This window comes from Nomascus leucogenys, chromosome 22a (genome assembly GCF_006542625.1).
Source record: "Nomascus leucogenys isolate Asia chromosome 22a, Asia_NLE_v1, whole genome shotgun sequence".
NCBI lineage: Eukaryota > Metazoa > Chordata > Mammalia > Primates > Hylobatidae > Nomascus > Nomascus leucogenys.
Genome location: NC_044402.1, coordinates 3,870,704 through 3,887,120, shown reverse-complemented (window position 1 = coordinate 3,887,120; position 16,417 = coordinate 3,870,704). Strand labels below are relative to the sequence as shown.

General features: G+C 47.2%; 1 protein-coding gene across 1 annotated transcript in view; it reads left to right on the top strand.

Moving 5' to 3' along the window:
* The window catches only part of DYNC1H1 (dynein cytoplasmic 1 heavy chain 1), an 88,642-nt gene that overhangs the window by 36,117 nt on the left and 36,108 nt on the right, over positions 1 to 16,417 (top strand). The window contains exons 17-34 of the mRNA XM_003276164.4: positions 1,156 to 1,311; positions 1,453 to 1,566; positions 2,129 to 2,239; positions 2,320 to 2,529; positions 2,710 to 2,856; positions 3,705 to 3,871; positions 3,960 to 4,133; positions 5,966 to 6,131; positions 6,210 to 6,398; positions 6,490 to 6,684; positions 7,335 to 7,617; positions 8,451 to 8,551; positions 9,618 to 9,777; positions 11,279 to 11,522; positions 11,711 to 11,894; positions 12,173 to 12,385; positions 13,515 to 13,753; positions 13,954 to 14,110. Of these exons, the coding sequence (XP_003276212.1) occupies positions 1,156 to 1,311; positions 1,453 to 1,566; positions 2,129 to 2,239; positions 2,320 to 2,529; positions 2,710 to 2,856; positions 3,705 to 3,871; positions 3,960 to 4,133; positions 5,966 to 6,131; positions 6,210 to 6,398; positions 6,490 to 6,684; positions 7,335 to 7,617; positions 8,451 to 8,551; positions 9,618 to 9,777; positions 11,279 to 11,522; positions 11,711 to 11,894; positions 12,173 to 12,385; positions 13,515 to 13,753; positions 13,954 to 14,110 (3,210 nt within the window). The remainder of the gene's footprint in view (positions 1 to 1,155; positions 1,312 to 1,452; positions 1,567 to 2,128; positions 2,240 to 2,319; positions 2,530 to 2,709; positions 2,857 to 3,704; positions 3,872 to 3,959; positions 4,134 to 5,965; positions 6,132 to 6,209; positions 6,399 to 6,489; positions 6,685 to 7,334; positions 7,618 to 8,450; positions 8,552 to 9,617; positions 9,778 to 11,278; positions 11,523 to 11,710; positions 11,895 to 12,172; positions 12,386 to 13,514; positions 13,754 to 13,953; positions 14,111 to 16,417) is intronic.

Here is a 16,417-nt window from a genome sequence, read left to right as displayed (position 1 = left end):
ATTTGAATATTTCTCATCACCTCACCTTGGTGCCAGTAATGTGTTAGAGTTGAAACTTTTTTTTTTTTTTTTTGAGACGGAGTCTTGCTCTGTCTCCCAGGCTGGAGTGCAGTGGCGTGATCTCCGCTCACTGCAAGCTCCGCCTCCTGGGTTCATGCCATTCTCCTGCCTCAGCCTCCCGAGTAGCTGGGACTACAGGTGCCCGCCACCATGCCCAGCTAATTTTTTGTATTTTTTAGTAGAGACGGGGTTTCACCATGTTAGCCAGGATGGTCTTGATCTACTGACCTCGTGATCCGCCCGCCTTGGCCTCCCAAAGTGCTGGGATTACAGGCGTGAGTCACCGCGCCCGGCCAAAAATTTTTTTTTGAGTCAGAGTCTCACTGTGTCACCCAGGCTGGAGTGCAGTGACGTGGTCATAGCTCACTGAAGCCTCCGTTTCCTGGGATCAAGCGTTGTAGCTGGGACTACAGGCGTGCCCCACCATACCCAGCTTACTGTTTAGTAGAGATGAAGTCCCAGGCTGGTCTCAAACTCCTGAACTCACAGTCTCCCCACCTTCACCTCCCAAAGTGCTAGGATTACAGGCGTGAGCCACCACATCCAGCCTAAGTAAAATGTTCTTTGATATCTTGCCTTAGTAGAAAACAGTAATATTTTGTACAGCTTTCAACAGTTACTAAAACGAAAAGGAAGTATGCAAATAGTAGTGTTAATGCTGAAGTAGAGTCTGTTTCTGGTAATTTCTCGTTCCTGGCTTGGCTGGGTAACTGATGTAACAACTGTGTTCTCTGGGGAAGTTGTGGCTGGCAGGCCTCGGAGGTTTGTCCTCTTCTATCACTGGGGATGTGCACTTGAGGCTGAGTCTGTGCTGCCTCTTCTCCCGCCTTCCAGGGTACTGAATAAGACAATGGCTAAATCAAGAGATGCTCCACCATTCTGTTTTATTTATGTAAAATATTGATGTAAAAATTAAATTCACTACTATACACACATCCAAAGTGGACGTCTTGTTCAATGTTTCCTTATGAAGATGTGTGCAAAGAATCCAAAATGTCCAGAAGCCCTGCAGGCTCCGTGCACCATTTTAAAGCCTAAATGCTCATCTCTCCTGAGACATTGTGCTCCAATTCGCTGTGCTCTGACTGCTTTCAGGGCAACCTTCGCCCAGAAGAGGCACTTCAGGCTCTCACCATATATGAGGGGAAGTTTGGTAGGCTGAAGGACGACAGAGAGAAGTGTGCAAAGGCCAAGGAGGCGCTGGAATTGACAGATACCGGGCTTCTCAGTGGCAGTGAAGAACGCGTGCAGGTATGAACCATTGGGGAGGGGGTGGAGAATCCCGCTCCCCACCCGTACTCTGCCATTGACTTTGTTCATCCTCAGGGCCCTGCCAGATTCTGGGGTGATTTCTATTTCCAAAGTCAACTGCTTTACTATTCCCAATCGCAGGTGGCCTTAGAAGAATTACAGGACCTCAAAGGCGTTTGGTCAGAACTTTCTAAGGTTTGGGAGCAAATCGATCAGATGAAGGAGCAACCCTGGGTTTCAGTACAGCCTCGAAAGGTATATCTCATGAAATCGGTGTTTGTGTACGTCTATTTTAACAGTTACAGACCTTATTTAGAATGTGACAAGCCAAGTTTGTGTATTTGTATTGTGAGTTCATAAGATGTCACTTAATGTCCTGCATGTCATTTACATTATTCATCCAAAATATTGTAAAACTTATTTTGAAACCTTATTTTTTATTTTTTATTTTTTTGAGACGGAGTTTCACTCTTGTTGCCCAGACTGGAGTGCAATGGCGCAATCTTGGCTCGCTGCCACCTCCACCTCCCGGGTTCAAGCGATTCTCCTGCCTCAGCCTCCCTAGTAGCTGGAATTACAGGCATGTGCCACCACGCCCGGCTAATTTTGTATTTTTAGTAGAGACGGGGTTTCTTCATATTGGTCAGGCTGGTCTCGAACTCCCGACCTCAAGTGATCTGCTCGCCCCAGCTTCCCAAAGTGCTGGCATTACAGGCATGAGCCACCACGCCTGGCCTGAAACCATTTTTTAAAGAAATATTTCACCATTTAAAGAAATGTTGGCAAGCTAAATAGCATCTTATGTTTCTCTCGGCAGCTTCGACAAAATTTGGATGCCCTCCTGAACCAGCTGAAAAGCTTCCCTGCCCGATTGCGACAGTATGCGTCCTATGAGTTTGTTCAGAGGCTTCTGAAAGGTTACATGAAGGTAGGTGGCCAGTATCACACGGTGATGAGTGTCTGTTAGAAATGCACCTGCACAGATCACTTTGTTTACTTTCTCCACAGATAAATATGCTGGTGATTGAACTGAAATCCGAAGCACTTAAAGACCGCCATTGGAAACAGCTCATGAAAAGGCTTCATGTTAATTGGGTTGTTTCTGAGCTAACCCTTGGCCAAATCTGGGATGTTGACTTGCAGAAAAATGAAGCGATTGTCAAGGATGTACTGCTTGTGGCACAAGGGGAGATGGCTTTGGAAGAATTTTTGAAGCAGGCAAGTAATAGGACTGAACGGCTGCTTTACGTTGTGTTTCGGGCTGTTGTATAGATCTGAGCTGTGTAAAAATGGAACCTTGTCATCTGTGGTCCTTTTGGTTCTCATAATGCTTGGTCCCTTGTGCAACTAGTGAATGCCTACATATTGATAACGTGCGTCTTTCTGGTTTGAATTCAGATAAGAGAAGTGTGGAATACTTACGAACTAGACTTGGTTAATTATCAGAACAAGTGCCGCTTGATCCGTGGCTGGGATGACCTCTTCAACAAGGTCAAAGAGCACATCAACAGCGTCTCGGCCATGAAGCTCTCTCCATATTACAAGGTGCTGTTGCTGGGGAAGCTTTCCCTCCCCACCAGTGGTCTCCCACAATTTCACTGTAATACTTTTCACTGACAGTTACTAGGTACCTGTTTTTTATTTTATTGTTTGAGACAGGGTCTCACTCTGTCTCCCACGCTGGAGTGCAGTGGTATGATCACAGCTCACTGCTGCAGCCTTGACTTCCTGGGCTCAAGTGATCCTCCCACCTCAGCCTCCAGGTAGCTGGGCCCACAGGCACATGCCACCATGCTGGGCTAACTTTTTATTTTTTGTAGAGACAACATCTCACTATGTTGCCCAGGCTGGTCTCGAACTCCTGGGCTTAAGCAGTCCTTCTGCATTGACCTCCTAAAGTGCCGGGATTACAGGCGTGAGTCACCACAGCCAGTCAATACTTGTTTTTTTGTTTGCTTGCTTTTTTTTTTTTTTTTTTTTTTTTTCTCTTTTTTTGAGATGGAGTCTCGCTCTGTCACCCAGGCTGGAGTGCAATGGCACGATATCAGCTCACTGCAACCTCTGCATCCCAGGTTTAAGTGATTCTCCTGCCTCAGCCTCCCAAGTAGCTGGGATTACAGCTACCTGCCACCATACCTGGCTAATTTTTGTATTTTTGGTTGAGACAGCGTTTCACCATGTTTGCCAGGCTGGTCTCAAACTTCTGACCACCCGCCTCGGCCTCCCAAAATGCTGGGATTACAGGCGTGAGCCACCGCACCTGTCTACTTGTTTTTTAAAATGTGAATCAGATTACTTCATGAGATCCTGATCTGCACTTTTTCAGTGAATTTTGGCATATCTGTGAGTAAAAGAGTTAGCAGTTTACCTCTGCCCTCTTGTCTGTCCACCAGGTTTTTGAAGAGGATGCACTCAGCTGGGAAGATAAGCTGAACAGGATCATGGCTCTCTTTGATGTGTGGATTGATGTGCAGAGGCGGTGGGTCTACCTGGAAGGTATCTTCACAGGCAGTGCAGATATCAAGCACCTGCTGCCAGTGGAAACCCAGCGGTTTCAGAGGTATGGCCTCCAGCCAGAGAGCCAAATTTGCCAGCGGCCAGTAACTACTCTACACAAAGGCTGACGCATGTTTTAATTTCATTTGTAGCATCAGCACCGAGTTTTTGGCTCTAATGAAAAAAGTGTCCAAGTCTCCCCTTGTTATGGATGTTCTGAACATCCAGGGAGTACAGAGGTCTCTGGAAAGATTGGCAGACCTGCTAGGAAAGATCCAGAAAGCATTGGGAGAATATCTGGAAAGAGAGCGGTCATCTTTCCCCAGGTAAGATCCTTGCTTTGACTTGGCCTGGAGTCAAGTTGAATTTCATTTGTGCATTTTTCCAGTAATCTTCTTTCCCTTCTGGGCCTGTGTTTGTTAGTTTTGACATCAAGGATTTTGTTAGCTAATAATACATGTAATGATTACCATTCCCTTCCCTGTCATGCAGTGATTACTAATTGTACCCATCTTGGATTTTTTTAAATTGTCCTACCTTGGATTTCTTAAATCCTTAATTTAACTATCATCTACCCTCCAAGGCAGCTTGCATTGCATCTCTTCAGTGTTTATCTCTGGCAGTTTTCTTTTTTTTTTTTTTGAGATGGAGTCTTGCTCTGTCGCCCAGGCTGGAGTGCGTGGTGCAATCTCGGCTCACTGCAACCTCCTTCTCCCAGGTTCAAGTGATTCTCTTTCCTCAGCCTCCTGAGTAGCTGGGATTACAGGTGCCCGCCACCACGCCCAGCTAATTTTTATATTTTTAGTAGAGATGGGGTTTCGCCATGTTGGTCAGACTTGTCTAGAACTCCTGACCTTAGGTGATCCGCTCACCTAAGTCACCTAAGTGCTAGGATTACAGGCATGAGCCACTGCACCCAGCCTCTGACAGTTTTCTAAGTGGCATCTTTTCCTTTCTGAATAGTTTGCTTAGACTGAATTGGACAGATTTTTTTTTTTTTTTTTTTTTGAGACGGAGTCTCGCTCTGTTGCCCAGGCTGGAGTGCAGTGGCGCAATCTCGGCTCACTGCAAGCTCCGCCTTTCGGGTTCACGCCATTCTCCTGCCTCAGCCTCTCCGAGTAGCTGGGACTACAGGCGCCCGCCACCACGCCCGGCTAATTTTTTTTTTGTATTTTTAGTAGAGACGGGGTTTCACCGTGGTCTCGATCTCCTGACCTCGTGATCCACCCGCCTCGGCCTCCCAAAGTGCTGGGATTACAATCGTGAGCCACCGCGCCCGGCCCAGATTTTTTTTAAAATGAGTTAATAGGCCAGGCGTGGTGGCTCATGCCTGTAATCCCAGCACTTTGGGAGGCCAAGGCGGGCAGATCACCTGAGGTCAGTTTAGGACCAGCCTGGACATGAAACCCTGTCTCTACAAAAATACAAAAATTAGCCAGGCATGATGGCGGCTGCCTGTAATCCCAGGTACTCAGGAGGCTGTGGCAAGAGAATTGCTTGAATCCGGGAGGCGGAGGCTGCAGTGAGCCAAGATTGCGCCGCTGCACTCCAGCTGGGGTGACAGAGCAAGACTCCATCTCAGAAAAAAAAGAGTTAATAAATAACTTACTGGCTGGGTGCGGTGGCTCATGCCTGTAATCCCAGCACTTTGGGAGGCAGAGGCAGGCGGATCATGAGGTCAGGAGATCGAGACCATCCTGGCTAACATGGTGAAACCCTGTCTCTACTAAAAATACAAAAAAAAAATTAGCCGGGTGTGGTGGTGGGAGCCTGTAGTCCCAGCTACTCGGGAGGCTGAGGCAGGAGGAATGGCATGAACCCAGGAGGCGGAGCTTGCAGTGAGCCGAGATCGTGTCACTGCACTCCAGCCTGGGCAACAGAGCAAGACTCTGTCTCAAAAATAAATAAAGTAACTTTCTAAGGCAAATGACATGAGATTCTTTGCATTCATTGAATTAATTCCTCTTCAAGATCTTGTTAGGTAAGTGTGTATCTTTTGCCAAGGGCTGGAAGAAATTTTGATGTGATCTGAATTTGGGCTGGAGATTGCCACCACCAGCCACATCTTCTTTCCCGTCCTGCAGTTTGAAATTTTGCCTTGATTCACCTTATATGTGTATATAATATTTTCACAACTTGAGTGTTATTTTAATTTTAGGTTCTATTTTGTGGGTGATGAAGATTTGCTTGAAATCATTGGAAACAGCAAGAATGTCGCTAAATTACAGAAACACTTCAAGAAGATGTTTGCTGGAGTTTCCAGCATCATCCTGAACGAGGATAACTCTGTTGTTTTGGGTATTTCATCTCGGGAAGGAGAGGAGGTAAATTTATGTTTGTAACTTTTAAAACCTCTCTCACGTTTTTGCATACCTCATTTCTTAAAATTGTATTTATTTCAGGTTATGTTTAAAACTCCTGTGTCAATTACTGAACATCCCAAAATCAATGAGTGGCTCACATTGGTAGAAAAGGAGATGAGAGTCACCCTGGCCAAACTGCTCGCTGAGTCTGTTACGGAAGTTGAGATTTTTGGTAAAGCAACTTCAATTGACCCAAATACCTACATTACTTGGATTGATAAATACCAGGTAATCTATAGTAGAAGTGAGTGGGCTCATGGTGAAAACGCGGACCAATCTTTAAAATGATCCTTTGGGATCTTGTTTCTGTGTCTTTCAGGCCCAGCTTGTGGTTTTGTCAGCCCAGATAGCCTGGTCTGAGAACGTGGAGACCGCACTGAGCAGCATGGGCGGAGGTGGAGATGCCGCGCCCTTGCACTCCGTGCTGAGCAACGTGGAGGTCACCCTCAATGTGTTAGCAGACTCTGTCCTCATGGAGCAGCCCCCACTCCGAAGGCGGAAGCTAGAACACTTGGTTAGTCTCGCACCTGACTCCTTCCTTACCAGTTAGACTCTTACACCCTCAACCACTCAGTTAAATGGAAATCATGCTTGAAAAAAGGTTTCAGGTAGTATCAAGGAGAACAGTGGATGGTATATGGATATCCTCTGAGGGTGGGCATTTGACTCCCTGTCCCTATTGAAAGGTAATCTCAGGGGCATGCAGGGGTTACACGACATCACGGTAGAGAGGAAGAGATCAACTTTGGTCAGGATCTCTTGCTCTTTCCTGTCATCTCCCCAGAGAGGTGGTCACAGCAGTGCTAAGCCGCACGGCGTGGGCAGTGCCTGCTCCAAGCCCCATGGCAGTGCATGGCAGACTCAGGACAGACATCAGAAAGCTAGTCTTCCATCATGTTTTAAGATAGTTGCAGAATGTTAAAATATTTAAAGCCAGGTGTTTCTGTTTCTTTGTTTTTGCTGCAGCTCTGGGTTCTGTGTAATACCATCTCATGAGTAACATTTCTCTCATCTCTGAAAGTGAATTTGCCTTTTGGAACATTTACTGAAAGCCATTGTAACTGGACCTAGAACCTCAATTTCAGTTTAACAGTCCACAAATCCGGAGAATGCACTGTATTGCTTTAGTGTAGATGAACTTTTAAAGTGACTCTCTTTCTTCAGATTACAGAGTTGGTTCACCAGAGAGATGTTACAAGGTCCTTGATCAAAAGCAAGATTGACAACGCCAAATCTTTTGAATGGCTCAGCCAGATGCGATTTTACTTTGACCCTAAGCAAACTGATGTGTTACAGCAGTTGTCAATTCAAATGGCAAATGCCAAATTTAACTATGGCTTTGAGTACCTGGGTGTTCAGGACAAACTGGTCCAAACCCCCCTCACTGACCGCTGCTATTTGACAATGACACAAGCCTTGGAGGCCAGGCTGGGGGGTTCCCCGTTTGGTAAGTTCTTCCACAGATCTGGACAGATGGAATCATATATTAAAATGCTTAAAGATAAAGCTAATGATTTGAATGTACTTCTTTTTGAGATGGAGTCTCTGTCGCCCAGGCTGGAGCACAGTGGCATAATCTTGGCTCACTGCAAGCTCCGCCTCCCGGCTTCAAGCCATTCTCCTGCTTCAGCCTCCTGAGTAGCTGGGATTACAGGCACACGCCATCACACCAGGCTAATTTTTGTATTTTTCGTGGAGACAGGGTTTCACCATGTTGGCCAGGCTGGTCTCAAACTCCTGACCTGGTGACCTGCTCACCTCGGCCTCCCAAAGTGCTGGGATTACAGGCGTGAGTCACCACGCCCAGCCTGAATGTACTTCTTAATTATGTGGTGTGTACATTCTAAAATCTTAAATTTGTTTGTATTTATTACTACTTTGATTTTTTTTTGAGATGGAGTCTTGCTCTGTCTCCCAGGCTGGAGTTCAGTGGTGCAACCTTGGCTCATTGCAACCTCTGCCTCCCGGGTTCAAGTGATCTCCTGCCTCAGTCTCCCAAGTAGCTGGGACTACAGGCACCCACCACCATGCCCGGCTAATTTTTGTATTTTTAGTGGAGATGGAGTTTCACCATGTTAGCCAGGCTGGTCTCGAACTCCTGACCTCAGGTGATCTGCCTGCCTGTGCCTCCCAAAGTGCTGGGATTACAGGCATGAGCCACCACACCTGGCCACTACTTGGATTTTTTAAATGAGTTGCTTTTTGTAGTTCTTTTAAAGCTAAAGATATGTTTTCAGTTAGGTAATGGACTCAAGCACTCTGTTGCTTTTCTTTAAACAGGACCTGCTGGAACTGGGAAAACAGAGTCTGTCAAAGCTCTTGGCCATCAGCTTGGACGGTTTGTTTTAGTTTTCAACTGTGATGAAACCTTTGATTTCCAGGTGAGACACTTTATGGGATCCACCTAAAATGTAATGCCCTGCAGGGATCATTTGGGGAATATCAAGCTCGTACCTCTCTCAAAGCCATTGGTCTCACAGCTCAGCGCTGTTGAAATGGCCTCCTGAGTCCTGTAGTAGGGATGCGTGTTATTTTGAAGTGTTTGAGGTGTCCAGCATACATGCTTTGAAGTTGACTTTAGTTTCATGTTTTCAAAGTTAGATCTTTAATGTAATATTTTTCTAAAATGTCGGATTTTCGAAGACATTTTTAGTGCCTGTGTCTTGGAATAAGCACATGTTATGGAGAGGTTTATCTTTAATCAACAAAAAGTGATAGAATAAAAACAGTAGCTTTGTCATTGAGATTTTATTGGCACAGAAGAAAGAAGGTGTTATGCTTTACATCTGTCATGATAACGGCTGTTGTTCATGAAGTAACTGCTGTGTGTAGGCTCTAGGCCCCTCACCTGAGGTGTGACTCTAATTTATCCTTCACAACCACCATGGGAGAAGATAGTATTCCATTTCACAGATGAGGAGATGTGCATTTCAAAAAGACATGACTTGCCCAAGGCCAAGCAGATCGTCAGAGTCAGGGTTTGAGCCCCGTGAAGCCAGCACTGAGGCAGGTGGTATATGGTAGTCTGCTCAGGCCACCATATCCAAGCAGCACAGGCTGTGTGGCTTAACAGTAGAAATGTATTTCCTCACAGTTCTGGAGGCTGGGGAGTCCAAGATCAAGGTGCCAGCGGGGTTCAGTTCCCAGTGAGGGCCCTCTTCCTGGCTTGCATATGGCTATTTTGTCGCCACAAGGCCTTTCCTCGGAATATATGCAGGGAGAGCACTCTGGTTCCTCCTCCTCTTATTCTAAGGGCACCAGTGCTATGGATCAGCGGCCCCAACCCTTATGGCTTCATTTAACCTTAGTTATGTCCTTACATGCTCTTTCGCTAAAGACAAACCCACTAGGGTTAGGGCATCAACATACTAATTTGTGGCAAGGGAGAGGGGAGACAATTGAGGGCACAGCAGGTGGTTTTAGCTTCTTTCTTCCTCTCCTTTCCAGGCAATGGGCCGGATCTTTGTGGGCCTTTGCCAGGTGGGTGCCTGGGGCTGCTTTGACGAGTTCAACCGCCTGGAGGAGCGGATGCTGTCGGCTGTGTCCCAGCAGGTGCAGTGCATACAGGAAGCACTGCGTGAACATTCCAACCCCAACTACGACAAGAGTAAGACACCTTTTCTTCAAAAATTACTTAGAGAGTGTAGAGGGAAATTTCCCAGTGAACTAATTTTCTACCTCTTGGATTAGAAATAAGCAAGAATTTAGTTCACAGGAACTCACTGTTGCAGGCAGTATAGTGAGCTGTGGTTAAAGACGGAAGGTAAGAAACCCAGGCCAGGCGTAGTGGCTCACATGTGTAATCCCAGCACTTTGGGAGGCCAAGGAGGGCAGATCAGTTGAGGTGAGGTGTTCAAGACCAGTTTGGCCAACATAGTGAAACCCGTCTCTACTGAAAATATAAAAATGAGCCTGACATGGTGGTACACGCCTATAATCCCAGCTACTCAGGAGGCTGTGCAGGGAGAGTCCCTTGAACCCAGGAGGCAGAGGTTGTTCAAGGTTGTCCCTTGAACCCAGGAGGCAGAGTCCCTTGAACCCAGGAGGCAGAGATCATGCCACTGCACTCCAGCCTGGGCTACAGAGCAAAACTGTCCCCCCAAAAAGAGAAACCCAGGACTGTACTGCATCACAGCTTTTAGTCCTCATTCTAGGGCAGCAGCATAGAGGTTTCTATGTCCTAGGACAACCAAAAACCTGAGCAGTCCTTCCTCAGCCAGCCAGATGCCCCCATGCCCCCTTAGAGCTTGTGTGTTCCCTCCACGGCCTTTGCCACGGGATGAATGTGACCTCTAGTGTGGGCCCTTGGTGCCCCCTCTTCTCACATCATCAGAGAGCCAGCCTCCCCAGCCACCTGTCTGGCCAGTGTCCTGCCGTCTGTCTTTGGAAACAAGCCCTTTATCACGATAGGAGCAGCTGTCAGAGAGGCCCCAGGGACCACTTCCCTTCCCGGTTCAACACAAAGTCCCAGCATGTGGGGTCAGGGAGGGTGGGATGCTGAAGGAGGCAAACATTTGGGTATTGGGTAGGTGTGAAATTCTGTCTTATGTGCACAGTGTAGCTTTTAATGTTTCCTCCGAAATAAAACAAAAGGAGTGTGGAGGAAAGCAACACTTGCCTTTGCGATCAGTATTCTCTTAAGGTGGGAATACACTCTGTTACAAAGTGGCTCAGAGGTGCTTGGAGGTTTGGGGGTTTTTTTATTGTGATGATGCTAGGAGCAGGTAATTCCCATGATCTAAGCCAGTCAGTGTCGCGGCATTTATACCTTTTTATTTTTGCACATTTGTTGGACTGCAGCTCTATCTCGAGTTCTCCATGACACTCAGTGTTGTGTTGCCCAAATAAAATAGTGGTCTCTGCCTCTGGTGGCTTGACCTGGGACACATTTGCACATGAGGTACATGGGAATGGGTCCACCTGGCCTGGGAGAGCGTGGCTGGTGGTCCCTGAAGAAAGGCCAGAGAGCAGCCCCCCAAGAAGCCTCTACTCCAGCTCTCTGGGGGAATGAGAGCTTTGTCTGTTGTTTTAGAGACATTTTAGAATGGGGTTTTTTGTTTGTTTGTTTTTTAACATTTCTAGTCTTAACACTATCATCTTGTTCTCAGCCTCTGCCCCCATTACTTGTGAGCTGCTGAACAAACAAGTCAAGGTGAGCCCAGACATGGCCATCTTCATCACCATGAACCCTGGCTACGCGGGCCGGTCTAACCTTCCTGACAACTTGAAGAAGCTGTTCCGGAGCTTGGCCATGACCAAGCCCGACCGGCAGTTAATCGCCCAGGTCATGCTCTACTCACAGGGTTTCCGCACTGCTGAAGTGCTTGCCAACAAAATCGTCCCGTTTTTCAAGTAAGTAGCCTAGAATTCTTCATAATCATGTTTCTTGCATATGTTAAATGTGTCCATTTAACCTTAAAACTTTTATGTGTAACGATGGTACGTCTTTCAAAATATCCATCTCTGATTTCTTGACACTTGACCCTATTATTGCTTAAAGTATACTGTTTTTAAAGAAAGCCTTTTTTTTTCTTTTCTAGATTATGTGATGAGCAGCTCTCTTCCCAAAGCCATTATGACTTTGGTCTTCGGGCTTTGAAGAGTGTGCTGGTGAGTGCAGGCAATGTGAAGAGAGAGAGAATCCAGAAGATAAAGAGGGAGAAAGAGGAACGAGGGGAAGCAGTTGATGAAGGAGAAATTGCTGAAAATCTCCCTGAACAAGAGGTTCGTTACAAACGTTTTGATCATTCAAACCTTATACGTTATTTAAATTTACCTTTTTAACATTTAAGCCATGACTTGTGAGTTCTTCTTGAGTTCACATGTCTTGGGATGGCTGGAATAGACTGTAATGTTGACCCAGTGAGTCGAGGGCACGAATGTGGGCGAGTGGTGGTCGCACCCTTTGTTCACCAACAGCTACAGATCACGCACCTCCTGGAGATGCAGCGGGCGGTACTCGAGCCGTGCTCCCTGCTCACAGCCCGGTCCTCTCCCCGTAGATTCTGATACAGAGCGTCTGTGAGACGATGGTGCCGAAGCTGGTGGCAGAGGACATCCCGCTGCTGTTCAGCCTCCTGTCGGACGTGTTCCCTGGAGTCCAGTATCACAGGGGTGAGATGACTGCCCTTCGAGAAGAGCTGAAGAAAGTGTGTCAGGAGATGTATTTGACATATGGAGATGGAGAAGAAGTTGGTGGAATGTGGGTTGAAAAGGTAACTTGGATTGTTTCACTGGCCACTGCCCTCACAGACCCTGCTGGCTTTAGTGTCCAGTAATGACAACCGTGGGCCCTTTGATGAAACTGTCCACAAAGGCTGTGGAGGTGCATAATATGCTTTATGAAGATTTGCCCATGGCCTATTTGAAATTTTTTTGTTGTTGTTTAAATGAAGAGGAAATAATACTTAACCTGAAAATTTTACATGATACAGTTCAATTTCTGAAAATGCTAAGTGCATGACTATATTGGAAAGTTGTTTATACTGGTAAAAATTCTGCTTACAAGACTTTCCAGTGCCAGAGATGAACAACCTACAGCGGATCAATACGTAGTTTACATTCTGTATTGGCTTCTTTCCTTCCTCTATGTGATTCATTTAAGAAAAAGTTTATTGTTTACACAAGCTCTGTGTGTTTAGCCTGAGAGACGCCGTACGGGATTGAACACACGGCTCATCCATTCGGTCTCTGGTTGTCCTTGGCGGGATCTGATGTGTCCTTGTTGAGGCTGCTCATTGGTGTCTCCTGTCCCACTGATTCCAGCCTTCCTGACACTGAAGAAATCGCCACAGTTTGGAAATGTTTGTTTTAGATGTGACCTGTGTCACATCTCTCCAGTTGGGGAGTTTCAGTACTTGCCTTTAATAATCCATAGATAGGCGCTTGTAATCCCAGCTACTTGGGAGAGTGAGGCAGGATAATCACTTGAACCTGGGAGGTAGAGCTTGCGGTGAGCTGAGATCGTGCCACTGCACTCCAGTCTGGGCAACAGAGAGAGACTCCGTTTTAGAAAAAAAAAAAATCCATACGTAATGTTTCTTGCTCACTTTCACAAGAGGTGGCTGAGTGAGGAGCTGTCCCCATTCCTCCTCTGGGATGGTCACTGTGCTGGTCTGTTGGGCCCTGCAGGTTCTCCAGCTCTATCAGATCACCCAGATCAATCATGGCCTGATGATGGTCACTGTGCTGGTCTGTTGGGCCCTGCAGGTTCTCCAGCTCTATCAGATCACCCAGATCAATCATGGCCTGATGATGTTGTTTTTTCTCAGTTTCCTCTATCAGATCACCCAGATCAATCATGGCCTGATGATGGTCACTGTGCTGGTCTGTTGGGCCCTGCAGGTTCTCCAGCTCTATCAGATCACCCAGATCAATCATGGCCTGATGATGGTGGGGCCCTCGGGAAGTGGGAAGAGCATGGCCTGGCGTGTCCTGCTGAAGGCGTTGGAGAGACTCGAGGGTGTGGAAGGTGTGGCCCATATCATCGACCCCAAGGCCATCAGCAAAGACCACCTCTACGGAACCCTGGACCCCAACACCAGGGAATGGACAGATGGGCTCTTCACACACGTGCTGAGAAAGTACGTCGTCTTTGATCTGTGTTTGTGTTCTCCTGGATATGGGCCCTAAGTACTTTGCTCTCACAAGAGCAGAGTATACGCTATTTTTCAACTGAAGTCTGAGCAAATTAAAGGTCACTTCAGAAACCGTCATCGGTAAACATGCCTAACGTTAAAATCTTGATTTAGTCAGCAGCTGTTTTAAAATCCTTCCCAACCAGGATCATCGACAGTGTGAGAGGCGAGTTACAGAAGCGCCAATGGATCGTCTTCGATGGCGATGTGGATCCAGAGTGGGTTGAGAACTTGAACTCGGTGCTGGATGACAATAAGCTCCTAACTCTGCCCAATGGAGAGCGCCTCAGTCTCCCACCCAATGTAAGTGACCTTTCGTATGTCATCAACTGAATAATTCCTTTTGGCCAACTAAAATTCATGTGCTAGCTAAGTGCAGCTCTGGAGTCATGGACCCAGATTCCATGGAGTAGCGATCATAGCGTCTAAGTAATTTTCAAAGGTAGCATCTCAACTGCTAGATGTTTTTTCCATTTCCATGGCTAGTGAGAAACATTTTAATAGGTTTTATTAATGGCTTTCTATCATTTATTGAGTAATAAGCACACTCTACGATGATCAGTTAACCCTGTATGGTGGGGTTGTCGTTAAGGTTTCTTAAGCTGTTACACATCTATAGAGTTGGGAAAATGAGAAATTTGGAATGGGGCTTTCTAGGCTCTCCCTTGGGAAATGAGTGCGTGGTACAGGTGCCTGACAACACCTACTGATCAGTAAACACAGCCAGGCCCGGTGTGGATTTGCACTGAGTCAGACCCTGTTCTAGATGCTGAAAATACAGCAGTAAGAAAGCAAGAAGACAGGCTGGGCGCAGTGGCTTACGCCTGTAATCCCAGCACTTTGGGAGGCCCAGGTGGGTGGATTACGAGGTCAGGATCGAGACCATTCTGGCTAACATCATGAAACCCCGTCTCTACTAAAAATACAAAAAATTATCTGGGCATGGTGGGGGGCACCTGTAGTCCCAGCTACTCAGGAGGCTGAGGCAGGAGAATCGCTTGAACCTGGGAGGCGGAGGTTGCAGTGAGCTGAGATCGCGCCACTGCACTCCAGCTTGGGCAACAGACAGAGCGAGACTCCGTCTCAAAAAAAAAAAAAAAAAAAGCAGGAAGACAAAAGCCCTTGCTCACGTGTGATGCAGAAAATGGACAAACAAAATAAATAGTGATTGGTGCAAAGAAAAAAAGAAATGGAAAGTGTGCTGTCAGGTGTTGGTGGGGGTTGGAGGTTAAAATGTGAAGCCTTCCCTGAGAACGTGGTTTGAGCAGACACTTAGGGGAGTGAGGGAGTAGGTCCCAAGTCTCCCAAGTATTCTGGGCAAAGAAACACACAGCAGGAGTAGCAGGTCTGGGACAGGGGGCTGTTGTACGTGAGGACAGCAAGGGGTAGTCGGCTGAAGCGGAGAAGACTGGGGAGGACAAGTCAGGGCTGAGACCAGAGAGGAAACGAGCCAGGTCAGGGGCCCTGGAGGTCATTGTGGGGGTGTGAGGTTGTACACTGGGTAAGCTGGGATCCGTGGAGCAGCCTGGACAGGAGCAATGTTCCCTGATGTATGTCCACGAAGATCCGTCTGGCTGCCATTTGGAGAATGAAGAGGGCAGGGTGAAAGCCAGGAGGCCAGTTGGAGGCTGCCTCAGACCTCCAGGCACCAGGGACAGGGGGCGAGCTGGCAGCAGTGAAGGTGCTGAGAGGTGACTGACTGTGGCCGGAGTTTAAAGCATGCGTGGGATTTGCTGATGGACTGGATGTGGGTGTGAGGGAAAGGATTCAAGGATGATGCAAGATTTCAGGCCTGATCAGCTTATGAGCCTTTAACAACAAGGCTTAGGATTGGTATTTATCTCAGCTTCAGGAGCCAGCCATGGATTCTTAGTACTGCCTGAAAGTGTGCTCTTACTCCAACAACTCAAATTCCGCTCTGACAGCAGATCCAGTAGAGTCTAACTGTTGTCAGAGGAGATTGATCTCCTTGTGAGGCAATTACAGCTCTGAGGTTAAGGCTCTGGAGTCCTATCACCTGCTTTGAATCTCAACCACTTACTAGCAGTGGGACCCCAGCAAGTCACCTGCACCATCTTTAAACTGGAGATGAGGCTGGGCATGGTGGTTCGCACCTGTCATCCCAGTACTTTGGGAGGCCAAGGCAGGTGGGTCATCTGTGGTTAGGAGTTTGAGACCAACCTGACCAACACGATGAAACCCCATCTCTACTAAAATGACAAAAAATTAGCTGGGCATAGTGGCACATGCCTGTAATCCCAACTACTTAGGAGGCTGAGACAGGAGAATCGCTTGAACCCGGGAGGCACTGCAGCGAGCCGAGATCACGCCATTGCATTCGAGCCTGGGCAACAGGAGCAAAACTCCATCTCAAAAAAAAAAAACCACCGGAGACGACAGCATGCCTGCCTGGTCAGGTTATGTGAGACTGGAGGGCTCCAGGCCCGGTGGGCATCCAGGACACAGTCACTGCTGACGTCACCCTTGGAGGGACTGTTGCTTCTGTGCCCTCAAGAAGAGTGGGAAACCTTAAACAAGGTGGTCTGCCCTGCTCTTCTCCCTGCTACACACACTTGTCCTGCCCAGATTCCTATAGAAAGAATGGTGAAT